Source organism: Myotis brandtii, unplaced genomic scaffold (genome assembly GCF_000412655.1).
Source record: "Myotis brandtii unplaced genomic scaffold, ASM41265v1 scaffold2193, whole genome shotgun sequence".
In the NCBI taxonomy this organism is placed as follows: Eukaryota; Metazoa; Chordata; class Mammalia; order Chiroptera; family Vespertilionidae; genus Myotis; species Myotis brandtii.
Window position 1 is genome coordinate 1 of NW_005358227.1, and position 13,942 is coordinate 13,942.

The 13,942-nt window shown below is 43.7% G+C and overlaps 1 protein-coding gene across 1 annotated transcript in view; it reads right to left on the reverse strand.

The window, feature by feature from the left end:
• Positions 1-2,292: 2,292 nt before the first annotated feature.
• Positions 2,293-13,942, reverse strand: part of LOC102248722 (arachidonate 12-lipoxygenase, 12S-type) — a gene marked incomplete at its 5' end in the record, with an annotated part of 18,921 nt that continues 7,271 nt past the window's right edge. The window contains 13 exons of the mRNA XM_005866005.1: positions 2,293-2,472; positions 2,600-2,770; positions 2,898-2,998; positions 6,163-6,284; positions 6,782-6,951; positions 7,183-7,269; positions 9,874-10,083; positions 10,652-10,795; positions 11,356-11,516; positions 11,690-11,793; positions 11,887-12,009; positions 12,112-12,193; positions 13,407-13,608. Coding sequence (XP_005866067.1) covers positions 2,293-2,472; positions 2,600-2,770; positions 2,898-2,998; positions 6,163-6,284; positions 6,782-6,951; positions 7,183-7,269; positions 9,874-10,083; positions 10,652-10,795; positions 11,356-11,516; positions 11,690-11,793; positions 11,887-12,009; positions 12,112-12,193; positions 13,407-13,608 — 1,857 coding nt within the window. The remainder of the gene's footprint in view (positions 2,473-2,599; positions 2,771-2,897; positions 2,999-6,162; positions 6,285-6,781; positions 6,952-7,182; positions 7,270-9,873; positions 10,084-10,651; positions 10,796-11,355; positions 11,517-11,689; positions 11,794-11,886; positions 12,010-12,111; positions 12,194-13,406; positions 13,609-13,942) is intronic.

Here is a 13,942-nt window from a genome sequence, read left to right on the forward strand (position 1 = left end):
ACCAAAGCAGCCCCGCCTAGGCTCTCCTGCTGCTTCTTCTACCCTAAGCCCTTCCTTGTTTCACAGTCCCAGCTTTAATCAGCGTACTCTCAAAATAAAAAATAAAAATAAAAAGGAAGATGCCTCTCTGCTGTGGAGGAGAGACTGTTCCATGATGTGGCCTCCGTGGGACACTTGAACTAGATCTGGCCAGAATAGGGATTGCTTCCTGCAGTACATCCCCTCGGAGACTGTCTATGCTCCACCGTGTGCTGCTTTCTGGAACAGGCCATTCCCTGCCCCCTGCCCTGGGCAAGCATGATGAGGCATTTTCACTCATTCCAGATGAGTCACACTCCAGGGCCCTGTCCATCTTGCCCTGTTCTATGTACTTCTTTAGCATCTGCCAAATTCTTTAGCAAAGGCACAAGCATAGAGGAGACCCATGTTGTCTTGCTGCCACTTAATATGTGCCTCATATGTAAGTTCCCTTAATAAACTCTTGATGTAACACTAGAGTTTTCAGCCTCCTTCTTCATTCAGTCTCTTGGCCCGCAGGAAATTTTCTAACATCAATCTGCTCCTGTAGGATTTTCTGTGGACAATATTGGAGAACATGATCTGGACTATGCAATACTTGGCTCTACAGAGGCTATGCCTTTCCTTTTTGCATGTGTAGTTCTTTTTAAAATCCTCCTGTGAGGATATTTTTGCCATTGGGGGAGAAGGGAGAGAAGAGAGAGAGAGAAAGAGAGAGAGAGAGAGAGAGAGAGAAGAGGGAGAGAAACTTCAACATGAGAGAGACACATCAATTGGTTGCCTCTGGGGGGATCAAATGTGCAACCAAGGTATGTGCTCTTGACTGGGAATCGAACCTGCAACCCTTCAGTCCACAGGCCAATGATCTTCCCACTTAGCCAAACCAACCAGAGTGAGGCTGTGCTGTTTTGAAAGGTGCTGAGATGGATCTTGGCAGATATCTCTCCATTAATTACTCCATTATCACTGTGTTCTCCCAACTTTCGTTTATATATATATATTTCCACTGATTTCAGAGAGGAATGGAGAGGTAGAGAGAGATAGAAACATCTAGGATGAGAGAATCATTGATCAGCTGCCTCCTGAAGGCCTCCTACTGGGGATGGAGCTTACAACTTGCAGATGTGCCCTTGACGGGAATTGAACCCAGAGTCCTTCAGTCCGTAGGCCGACGCTCTATCCACTGAGCCAAACCAGCTAGGGCTTAGTATGTATGTGTAAATCTTCCCATGAAAAAAGCCACTAGACCTAGATAATGTCAACAGGTGAAATTCTATAAAACATTCCAGGAAAAGGTAATTCCAACCTTAGGTAAAATTTTCCCCAAATAACACTGAATGAGGACCATTACCCTACTTAATCTTTGGGGAAATGACAGCCTTTTAAACAAAAAAATGACAAGGACAGGTCAAGAGATAATTATACTCCAATCTTATTCATGAACATAGATATGAAATATGTGAACAAAATAAGCAAATTCAATTCACAATGATTATCGATAACTCAGTGTATATTTTTCAAAAATTTAAAATTGGCTTAAAATTTTAAAAATTATGTAGATGCAAAGCAATTCCAATAAAAATCATAAGAGGTTTTATTTTTGGGACAAGAGAAACTAATCCTCATATTTTTATGGAAGGCTAGAAGCCCAAGCAAAGTCAAAGCACCTCTAAAGAACAAATTGGATGAATATGTTATAAAATGGCAGGTTACATTAAGTATAAAGCTGTAGTAGTTATGTGAATGTGGTATAATTAATTACTGGACAGCAAAGAATTAGACTCATTCATAGATACAAACTTGATTTAGTCAGCATTATAGATTATTGGGGACGATGGGCTTTTCAATGAACAGTGCTGTGATAACTGACTATCCAGAGCAGAAAGAGAAAGGAATTAACTTCGAACTCCCACTGTATTAAAAATATTAGTTACACCACAAAAACAAAATTTTAAATCACTTATGTCAATGATAATGTAATTTCATTATATAATGATTTTATGACAAATGGAGAAGGCAAACTTTCCAGGGAAAAGAAAATGTTATATGAGTAGATATTTGATTTCTGAGAGAGTTGGTTTCAAGGTAAAGATCATCCTATTAGGGAACTGGAAGTAAGAACATTGCCTCATGCAGGTGAGATATTTAGGTAGGGAACCCAACAGGAGAAAATAGAGCCATAGCAACTCAGATGCATAAAAAAAGTAAACATCAGAGGGGGAAATGTTAAGCATGGTGGAGGCCTAAAGTATTTGGAGGATGAACAATTTGGGCTCAGATAGTGATACTGCTCTCTATGAGGCTGGGCTTCAGGTATTCATAGGGAAGGTCTAGCTGCTCATTCCGGGCCACGATTTCCTTTTCCAGTTTGTCTAGATCAGCCTGAAACTGCCTTAGAACAGCCTTGGGCTCAGGACCTGAGAAATACTCTTCTTGGTGATGCCCCAGTGGTACCTGGAGCAGAAAGAAAGGATCAATCATCTTCTAGTTCTAAGAAAAAAGGAACCCAACTCCAGTCCCTCACCCTAATGTCTCCTTGTCAGCCATCAGTCCCCTCAGAGTTCCAGAGGTCCCCTCTCACCATGTCTCGCTGGGGCCGGCCAAGGTGCCATGTGACGGACATTTGAAGACAGCTCTGCCGGACATTAGGCAGTGAGCCCATCACTGTGTCCATTGTGACATCTTCCTTGGTGGTGGGTGGGGGCATCCGCATTGAGGATGGGGCATTAGGGACCCAAGCAAACCAGTCGAACTGGGGGAGGAAGAATCTGGAGTCACTCAGAAACTTTGATTCAGGACCCTAGACCCCAGCTCTCTCCCTCAAGTGTCCCCTCACCCAGAAACTTTCTCTCACAGACCAGCCTTTCAGCTGCCCATACCTGGCCCGTGTTGACTGCTGCATGCTGGGCAGAGCATGTGAAAATGCACATGGTAAGGAAATGACAGAGCTGAGCCCGAGTCTGGAAGGAGACAGGGAAACCTAGAGAAAAGAACAAAGCTTAGACAGTGCAGTTCCAAAGGAGATAAGGAAGTAAAGGCTAATATCTTGACATGTCCATATATTAGAACTTGTTAATGTTCATTCATTCAAAAAGTAATGAACTAGTATGTACCAGACACTATGTAGGCATTGGGCATCTGTATGGGCAAAAGAGAATCTGTGTAGTGAAGAATGGTAATAAACAGCATAACTAAGTAAAATTACAGAGTTTGTTAGATAGTGAAAAGTATATAAGTAAGGCAGGAAAAGGAGATATGAGATATAAAAGGTGGGGTAGTTAATAATTTAGTCAAGGAACCTGTCCTTGCTTTGCTGCTGATTAACTGCATTGCCTCGGCCTAACTGCTTGGCTTCTCTGGGCTGCTATTTAGTTTACTTTGAGAGTAGAGATAATGATAGTTACCTTATAAAGGATATGGTCCATGGAGATGGTCCATATAAACCCCTCAGCCCATTGTAGGTATGTTTATAAGGTGGGGGAGTGGGCAGGCCTGAGAGACTGGTTGGTCAAATATCCAGTGTTCAAAAAGTGGTTAAAAGCAACAGGAGAGAGGTAGACAACCCAAAATAAAATGGTACAAAAGAGGAACAGGCTCCGCACAAAGGACGATATCCATGTGGCTACTAAACCCAGGACAAGTTCCTCGGTTCTACTAGTCCCTTGGAGAATACAACTTAAACTCAAATGTGAAAACACAACATATTCACAATATGACCAAACTATTTTTTCAAATATTTGAGAAGATACTGACTATATCTCATACTCTGTGGAGGGTGAGTAAATGTTTACAAGCACATTGGAAAACTGTCAGAAACTAAAACTGAACATACACATATCTTATGACCATCAATTTCACTTCTAGATACACACCCAACAGAATTGTACACACAACATTGCTCACAGCAGCAATGACATTAATAGCTTCAAAATGGAAACAACCCACATGCCCATCAATGGCAGAAAGGAATAAATAAAGACCATCATATTCACAAAATAGAATAATATACAATGAGAACAATGAACTGCATGTCAGAACAGCATGGGTAAATTTCAAACATATTTTGAGACCTTAGTGAGTGCATGTTTGTATTTTCATCTGTGCAAAGTTCAAACAGGTAAAAGTAACCTACACAGTATGAAGTGGTTAATTTTGGAAGGGCAAGGGCTGGAATAGCATACAAGGGGCTTTCTGGGCAACGGGTAATGTTTTTTGTTCTTTGTGCTAATTATACAGGTATGTCACTTTACTAAAAGTTCAAGTTGTAGGACAATGATTTATAATGTTAACTTTTCTCCATATTTGTTTTATTTTAATAAAATTCCTACTCTTCCCAAAAGTCAAATGGTTGTGCTAGCTGGATTGGTTCAGTGGACAGAGCATGGGTCCATGGACCAAATGGTCCTGGGTTCAATCCATTCAAGGGCATGTACCTCGGTTGCAGGCTTGATCCCCGCCCAGGTCGGGGTACGTGCAGGAGTCAACCAATTGGTGTGTCTTTCTCACAGGGATATTTCTCTTTCTGACTCTCTCCCCCTCCCTTCCCCTTTCTCTAAAAGTCCATGGAAAAATATCCTCCAGTGAGCATTAGCAACAAAAACAAAAGAATACCAAAGTTTCTCTCCCATTCCCAGAAAGTAGTTTCAGGTATCTGGGCTATAATGCAGAAAAAAAGAGAAGTCATAGACTCATGTTGGAGCTGGAACAGCACCAAATCCACTGTCCTATTCCACTCAATTTACAGTTGAGATGCTGCTCAGGGAGTTTAAGGACTTGCTCACCTATTGCACTTGCTGATCAAATTGGGGGGGGGGTAAGTTTTTGGAGTGGGGATATGATCACAATCATTTTACATTGGTTGCTTTACACATGTGTCTACTTTTTACATTCAGTGTTTCATTTGGGACAAGAGTTATATTCACTTCAGAGAAAGGATATTAAAAGTCAAAGAGATTAAATGGCTTTCTCAACAAATAGTTCTGGGAAGAGAAAATCTTAACACACTGCCTTTAATGAGGGTGATGAGAGAATGATGGCACAAAGAGAACCATGAACGCTGAGGGAGAACAATGTGAGTATAAGTAGTTAAATCTCACAGTCAAATATGTTTTACAAGTGCTCTGATGTGGATATTTCATGGGGAGAAGCATGAAAGAGAGAATGAGAGGGTCTCTTGGAGCACGTAGAGCCTGATGGCCAGAACTGGGACATACTACAGAGACTTTGGTCTTGAAGGGCTGCTGAGGTGCCGTTGGATGAATGGGGAAGGTACAGCCCCAGATACTTTGAGGTAAGACTCCACTCTATGGTAGGGTGTGGTTTACTGATGTTTGTATCCTCAGGGCGCAGTTATAGGTAATAGCTCTAAGCTATTGGCTACAGTTATTGCATGGAGGGGGTAGATGGGATTCAAGGTATTGGTGTGAAGTGTGAAGGGGCAAGGAGCTAAAGGATGATTCAAAACAGTCCTAGCTGCTTATGTGTACTAGAGAGAAGAATATTAATCTGGGAAGAGCTCAAGAAAGGCCATTTCTTCATTATGGATAAAAAATGGGGTAGGGGACCTGAAGGTAGTTCACCGGTGAGGAGGGCACTTTTGCCTAAGGAACATGAGTCTCAAGGATCATGACACTGAGTTAGGGTTTAAGTCAAAATATATACAGTATTGGGACTACATTTAGAAATGACCTGGCACTATGGCAGGTGTGTGTGATGTCTGGATCCTCTCTGTATGCTGGTCAATAGAAGGAAGGAGGAAAAGGGAGGGAAAGATAGGATGAGCTGTCATGGTCTTTGGTGGGAATAATCTCCCCATTTCTATCTTTAAGTAAGAAAATAGACAAAGATTAGGAGAGATCCTGGCAGGGCCTGGGCAGATTTCTTACTGGCTGTGGTTCTGGCCTTATTATTCCCATTGGCAGGTGAGGGGCATCTATGTAAAAGCATGAGGGTCTCTGAGGAGGACAATTCTTGGGTTTGTAGAATTGTCCTGAGTCTTAGGAGATGGGAATGGGATTCAGATGTTTCATGTGTGGAGGGATGGGCATGATGAGGGGTTGGGGTCATGTCCCCAGATGGGCAAGACTGAGAAGGGTTTCTCAGCAGAGTGTCCAAGGAGTTCTCTTCTCTGGGGAGGGATCTTACCTCGGTCCTGGGCCTGGCACAGCCCCACCTCAGTGATCTCCCTACACCAGGCCTGCAGCTCAGGGTCCCCTCTCACGACATCATCCCCCTGGTAGTAGAGGTGGATGATCCCTTCCACGTACCTGCCCAGAGGAGAAGGGAGCTGAGCTGCTTGAGAGTAGAAGGCAGTAGCCTCTAACTGCTACTCCTTTTCTGTGGTCTCTATCCATCTGACTCTCACTGTATCTGGGGACAGATCTTACAAGTCTTGCCTTTGGGACATCTGCTAGTTCTTTCTACACACTAGTTTAGAAAGGAAGAACATGTGGATCATTAGTTTTAAGAATTCCATGCACATGGTTGATAGTCACTCTTTGTAACAAAATCCCCAATTCCACCAGATCTCTTGGTTTTACCCACCCACACGATTCTGCCTGCTTACTCTTTCAGTCTCCCCATTTGCAGACCCCACCCACTTTCTCCTCATTCTTCCTCATCATTCTCAGGATTGAGTCCTCTGCTTCTCCTGTCTGGACCTTATTGTTTCATGCTCCTTTTGTCCCATGCTGACCTCAGGCAAAAGCTCTATTTTCACTGTCCCCAATGCCCCTTTTCTTGGTCACCTCCCACTCTCACCCACCGAGCAATGATCTCCCAGAGCCGTAAAGCATCATGGGCATAGAAGGCACTTGTGATTCCCAACAGGCCCCGATCAGCCAGATTGTCAGGAGGACAGAGAGAGCGGTAGGTCAGCTGAGCCATGGCCCGACGGATCAACTGCACATGGCCCCCTCCACCTGTGCTCACTACCTGTGCCAATAGATATGAGAGGTCTTATGGGGAGAAACAGAGCTGGAGAACATGGCATAGTATATAAAGTGGTCAGATAGGCCTTTTCAGATTCAAAGACATTGGGATAAAGGGACAAAGCTCCTGGGTTTAAGGGTCAGGACATTTACAAAGGGGACCCTGGAATCTTGAAAGTGACAGGAGGTCATGCAGAACTGGGTGATTAGGTGTCACCACACTCCACCTCCTTACCTTATCAAACACACCTCCATCTGAGATGAGTTGGTTCCGTGCCCTGGTGTTGATGTCCATGGTGTAGCGTGTGTGTGGTATCAGGAGCTGGATGGAGAAGGTTGGAGGGGGTGGTTTATGGAGGAAATACTTGGGTTCTTATTTAAAGAGTTGCACTCAGCATGGTGACTTTCTTTCATCTTGACACTTCCCTACCTGCTAGTGCCTTTGCAGGATTGTCTGCTTTTGCCTTTCTGTTCTCTTAGTCTCATATTCTCCTATTGCCCTGTGAGTTGAGCTTTGGAGTCTGACTGACTGGGATTTTAATATACACTTCACCACTTACTTTGATATTTGACCAAGATAATAAACCCTCTAAGCGTCCATCTCTTTTTCTCTTTACAGGGGATGACAATAGGGTCTCATCACAGGTGCTGTGGTGATGGTTATGTGTATAAAAATGAGTGTTCAGTACATTACCTAGCACACATACATCCTTGTACAGTAGCTGTTATCATTACCTTTATTCTTTCCACCTTGAGTATAGATGTCCTTTGGGAATCAGCCCTTTAACTTTGGATTTTTAAAAATAATTTTTTTTATCATTCATACCCTTACAGTTTAAACTGGCCTTTCTACTAATTTTCAAATCTGTTCCTTCAATCTCTAGTTGTTTTACTCTTGCATTTTTTAAATTTTGGGGTTAGGGGTGGGGTGTGTAGGGTACTTTCAGAATTAAATAACCATATTGATCTATGTTCTTTATCAGCCAGGGGGCTGTTGTCAAACCTCTTCCCACCACCAATTAGGCATTTTTAATTTACCCTGCTTTCCCTTGGTCATTATTAAAAACTATTTGATCCTCATGTGCAGTTCCTTTTGTCTCAAACAATTTTGTCTTCATTCTGAGATGGAGGATTCATGCAATATTGGTATTCACGTGAGTTGGTGATGCTGCAGAGAGGGAAGGACCCAACTGATATCACTGGTACCAACATATCAAGGCAACTCACACTGTTCTGAAACTTTAGAAAGATTCAAAAATATGCTGAGTGTCATAGAAAACCCAAAGTCTACATGAGGACAGAAGATACCAGAATACAAAGAAGTAATCAAAATAGCAAGAACTACTATTTTTGCAGCATTTATCCCGTTGTTCTGTTATCCCACATGAACTCCATGAAGGAGCTCTTATCCCCATGCAGAAATGAGAACACTGAGCACACATATGGTAAGAACTGAGGCTAGAATTTAGGATTCATACACCTGCAGTCTGAATGCAGAGCCTGTGCAGGTAACCTTTGTGAAGTGGGAAGGCTTAGCCCTGCTGAGTGACTTGGTAACAACTCAGCTGTTTACCATGGGATGCAGTTGTTATGGTGAGGGGAGACAGGTGTAGAGGGGGCTGTGAAAGGGGGATTTTAAAGTGTAAAAAATGGTTCAACCACTAAGATACACAGAAGATGGTGATGCAAAGGCATCATAAAGTCAATCAAATCCAAGATAAAGGAATTCTGTTAGTGTCTACCATGTCTATGTTATTCTACAACCCTAAGGGGTCATTGCTTCCAATGGACAGGTTTGGGGATGAATGTGTATCTCCTGGAAGAAGCACAATTCAGATATTCTACCTAGTATGTACTCACATATCTTGCTACCACTTCAAACTCCATGTACCTAAAACTGAGCATCTCATCATTCACCTCAAACTGGATTTTTTTGATTGTATTGTTTCTGACAATTGATCCTGATTTTAAGCCTGTATGATTTCCCCTCCTGCTACTATACGTGAAGTGTCATCAAGATTTCAAAAACATTTTTAAGCAACCACAAGACTATTTTTGCTGTCTTCTGGCTAGCAATAGATTCTAGGCTGTTTTATAAAACCACAATATTTCTAGATCAGTTAAACAGTATCTACCTAGTTGGCTCCTAGTTGTTGCAGCAGCTCAGACCTCTGAGCTTTCTCTCCAATCTTGCACCCAGACATGCTGCAACTACTATTTCCTCTCATCACAAGGTCTTTTTGCATTTTCCTTTCCATTGGTCTAACTACCATGCCACACACCTCTCATTGGCAGGTTAAATAACCTCTTGGGCTACTCTTTTATTCCTTTAATGTTCTATTTAGTGATTCCCAAATTGTGGTGGAACATTCTCCATAAAAATATAGTATTTATTGCTTTCTCTCTTGATTTCAAAGTTTATTTCTAGATACTGTTATCTAGTTATTTTTATGTGTACCATTTGTCTTCCCAGTTAAATGCTAACTTTCTGAACATAGAGCAATATTTTTGAAAATCAAATTATATTTTTACTGTACACCAGACTCTGCTGGAGAATATCAGAACTGCCTTACAGTAAATGCCAAATATATGCTAGGTAACTTGACTTAATACAATAGCTGGCATCTCTCTGCATTTTTAAAAATAACTGCATGAAGATCTATGACAGTCTCAAAATAAAGATAATTTAAACATTAGAAATAAAGACACAGGCTCAAAATCCTGACACTACTATCTCCTCTTCTCCATCCACAAATTCCTATAAAGATTTTTTTGTTACAATATCATGGACACTTGCTCAATTAGAAGAAACCCTGTTAATATGTTCCCAACCAGATGGATTAGACTTTTTAATTCTGGAGAACGGTTGCACATTTCCTTCCTCTGGGATGTGAGAGAGATGGGAAATGGAGGGTAGAGGATGTACCTTGAAGACAGGGTGTAATGCTGGGAGGCACCTCATGGTGGCCACAGCAAAGACCTCAGCCAATAAGTGAGTGTTCAGCAAATGATATTGGAGCTCATGTAGATGGAAATCTGAACTTCGGACCCAGGTCTTTGCCAGGAGCCAGGCAAGTGGAGGGTCTGAGGGCAGGAACAGCGGTGGTGTGCGGGAGCTGGGGCTGGGAGGCTGAATCTGCAATCAAGATAAATTAAGCATCCATTAACCTTATCAAATGCTTATACAATATGCTTAGTATTCTGGGGGAAATACTGGTTACTAAGATTGTTTTCTACCAGAGGGTTATAATCTAGTAGAAGGAATGAGGACCCTTCCACTCATCCTTTCACTAGCTGTGGGGAAGCGTGAGTGCCTTACTGGTCAGGTTCAAAGCCAGAGGAATTGGAAAGAGGTGTCCAGTATGACTGAGAGAAACCTGATGAGGGTGTAAGTTAGGATGGTAGAATAGGAAGGAGAAGCTGGACATGTGAGATAACTGACAGTTCTCATCAATTGATTGGTGAGACTCAAAGGTCAGAAAGAGATTTATAGCCTTAGGGTGAGAACCAACAGAGACCATTATGAGTCTTAAAACAGCAATTTTGGGTATTGAGCAGGTTGCAAGGTTGAAATGAGACGGGAGATGAGGACAGGTCTCACTGACTGAGGCAGGGGTGGGTGACAAGCACCAGCTGTCTTTGTCCCTTGGCAGAAGTTGGGGATGAACACAGAGTAGTGTTAGGAGGAAACCCATATCACCTACTTGGATGACCATGGGTAGCAGCTTCCCACTGGGTTCCATCTTCAGCATGACAAGGGGGGCAGCCAGGTACTGCTGCTCTCCTTGGATCACATTGGCTGGAATTCCATCCAGTAGGATGAAGTCAGCCTCAAACAGGGAACCGTTCTGAGGAACAAAGGACCATATCCACGGTTAGTTGAAAGCATACCTCCACAGGGCCAAGGAAAATGAGAAAAAACATAAAGACTTTCACTCTCTTTTCTTGCCATTATCTTACATCAGTCCCAGAGTCCCAGTGGCAGAAGTGAAGGAAGCACTAGAGCATCAAGTTCAAGTTCTCTCATTTTACAGGGAGGGCTAAGACCCCATGAAAGGAATCTTCCCTAGAGACATGTGGCTTGTCTATGTCAGAGGTAGTTTCAGAACTAGGTACTGTGTGCCTGTTGATTCTGTACCACAGGTATGCCAAACTCTTCCCTTGTTAAGTTGCCCAAGTTCCTTTTCCTAATATCTCCTAATGGTCTGCTTTATTGGCTGTATCAAGCCTTGATGCTTTTCCCTACATACTAGTACTTTATCTCCTATAGGATTTCTAGCAGAGGACTCTGTATCCAAGGACAGTGGCTCATCACAGCCTCCCTTCCCTGACTCACCTTTGGTCCCTCCCCTTCACCACTTCAATTCCCCACACAGACAAGAAGACAATAAAGGGCTGGAGGTTGTACCTGGAGTTCTTTCTCCAACTGGGCCTGAAGGTCCTTCATCCCTGAGGGTACTACCAGCCGGGAGGGCAGAGAGGTGGAGCGTCTCAATAGCATTGGGTTGGCCCCATTGAGGAACTGGTAGCCAAAAAACTCATCATCCTGCCAGCACTTTTGAACCTTCTCTGTGGGGTTGGTGTAGAGGTTAGGAGGAGGATATTCACCACAACCCAATTTCCCTCTTCCCCAGACTCTAACCCAGGGATTTAGTAACATGGTTCCAGCCCACATATTTTCATGCCTGAAACATCTGTGAGATCCCCATGCATAAGTTCTTAGACCTGGGGAAACCACTGACCAGCCAGGGCAGTCTTTTGTCCCCAGAATAATTCATCAAAATCTTCTAGGCTGTTCCAGGATCTCGGGAGGGTATAAACATATTTGAGAGCAACCTCCACAATCCTAGAACAGACATCAAGGATGAAACCACCAATTTACCAAATCCTACTTGTTTCTGGATCCACCAGCCCCACTTCACTCTGACCATTTCCTCACCCTGTAATTGCTGTCCATGAATAGTCCAGCCTCTTCTTCTCGTGGAATCTTGTATTTGCTGGTAGATCATCCTCACTGCCTGCAGCTATTGTCAGGGGTAACCCTTCTTTCCAGGTGGCCCAGCTAGCAGATGGGGACAAAGGTTAATGGAGGGGGTAGAAATCAGTGATGGAGGAAGTTGTCAGGGAAGGGGTTACAATTGGGAGGCTTTAGTAGGGTGGTCACCAGTAGATTTGCTGTCTTTCCTCCAGTTCCTGTTCTCGATACTTCTGGAACACATCCCAGGTATTGTTTCCTGCCAGACGGGCTGGGGAGACATTAAGGCAAATGCGTTCTCCAATTTCATGCTATGCCCTGGCTTCTTCCAATCTCCTATTTCTTAGTTGCATGGCATCATACTCTTTTGCCTTTTTTTTCTGGCTCTGTCTCCCTACTTAATTTACTAACCATTCATCTTCACCCACTCCCTTTTCTTCATTTCACCAATCTCCAATCTCATATTTGTCCTGAGAGGAAAATCATTTTTGACACCCTAACATAACACCTCACTCTAATCTATCATCTATCTATCTATCTATCTATCTATCTTCTTCTTCATTATCTATGAATTTCATTTTTAATCAGCTGAAATGTCAACATCTATCCTATATTATCCAAAATTCCTTTGTTAATTCCCCCTGTTCTGGTCCTGCCCTGCCCACACCTTAATCTGTTCTTCAAAAATGACATATTTCAAGTGAAGAACACTTACATCCTCTGACCTCAGGCTACTTCCACTGTCACCTGTTCCCCTAGGATAAGATATTCTATGTGCGCCAAACCAAGTAATGGATCCATGTTGCTACATTTACCTGGCTTCATCTCACCTGTCCTCAACTCCACATAGTTTATAGTTGGTAACCTGGCTTAACCCTGCCCTCATCGGTACTTATACTTACTTGTGCCTCAAAGACATTTAGTTCAGGCTTCCAGTCTTACCTGTCATTTCCCTCAATTGTCTCTTGTTCTTATTTCCTAAGGTAACAGATTCTCTGTTTGCTGTCCTCATTCACCCTCACCCCGTCATTGTGCTCCATGTCCTCACAGTTGTCTTCCATGTTTTCACAGCCAAACCAGCTCTTCATGTCATATTGTTTGTTGCTCCCCTTCCCTGTCTCCTCTTGGGAATCACATGTGCTAGCCTCACCTGTCCCTGCCCTACCATGTTCACAGTCAGGGAGAGGTCTCCTTGCCCCTTTACTTTGGCTCTTCTGTTTCCCAGCATGGCTGCACCTCCCATTCTCTGTGCTCACCTTTTTGAGAGGTGGGATCTACACATCACTCATTTCCTTGTCCAGTCCCATTTCCAGTCCTTTTCATTCTATGTATACCGTCCCCCTCCTTTCCTGTCTTGTCCATCTTTAACCTGCTGAGCATGTACTTTTTCAACCCCTCTAGGCACTTCCTCAGTGCTATCCCCTGCTTCCCCACCTCCAGTCGTCCTTACTTTCTGCACCCACTTCCCTGAGGTGACCCCTCACCGGTGCCCTCAGGCAGGGTCAGCACGCCCTCGCCCTGCACCCAGCGGTAGCAGGGGAAGGCAGCCTCCTGGAAGGATCTTGGGCCCTGCACGGTGATGCGGTCGCAGAACCAGGCATTGTCCACCAGGGAGTGGTGTTTGCGCAACTTCACAAACTGCAGTGGCCCCAAGTCCTGGGGAACGTCCTGCTCAAACTCCTCCACCTGTGGGGACAGAACCCGGTGAGACTTAGTAGCGGGGACCCGGGAGAGGACGTTTAACTGAGGGTGCGAGGTCCTCTGTGTAGTTTGGTGACAAGGCTTCCAAGGACAGCATTGTCTCCTCCCAACACCTGTGCTGTGGGTCTCAGGCGCCCCATCGCACCAGGAGGATGAAGTCGGGCAAGGGCTGTGGTGTCTTGAACACTGAGCATCATCACATACACCCATGCACTAAATGAGCTCGCACTGCGCCCATGCTTGCGCTCTCAGAGGACCCTCCCCTTTGAACACAGATCCCCTATTGACACTGGCCTGGGGTCACTTGGGAAAGAAGTTG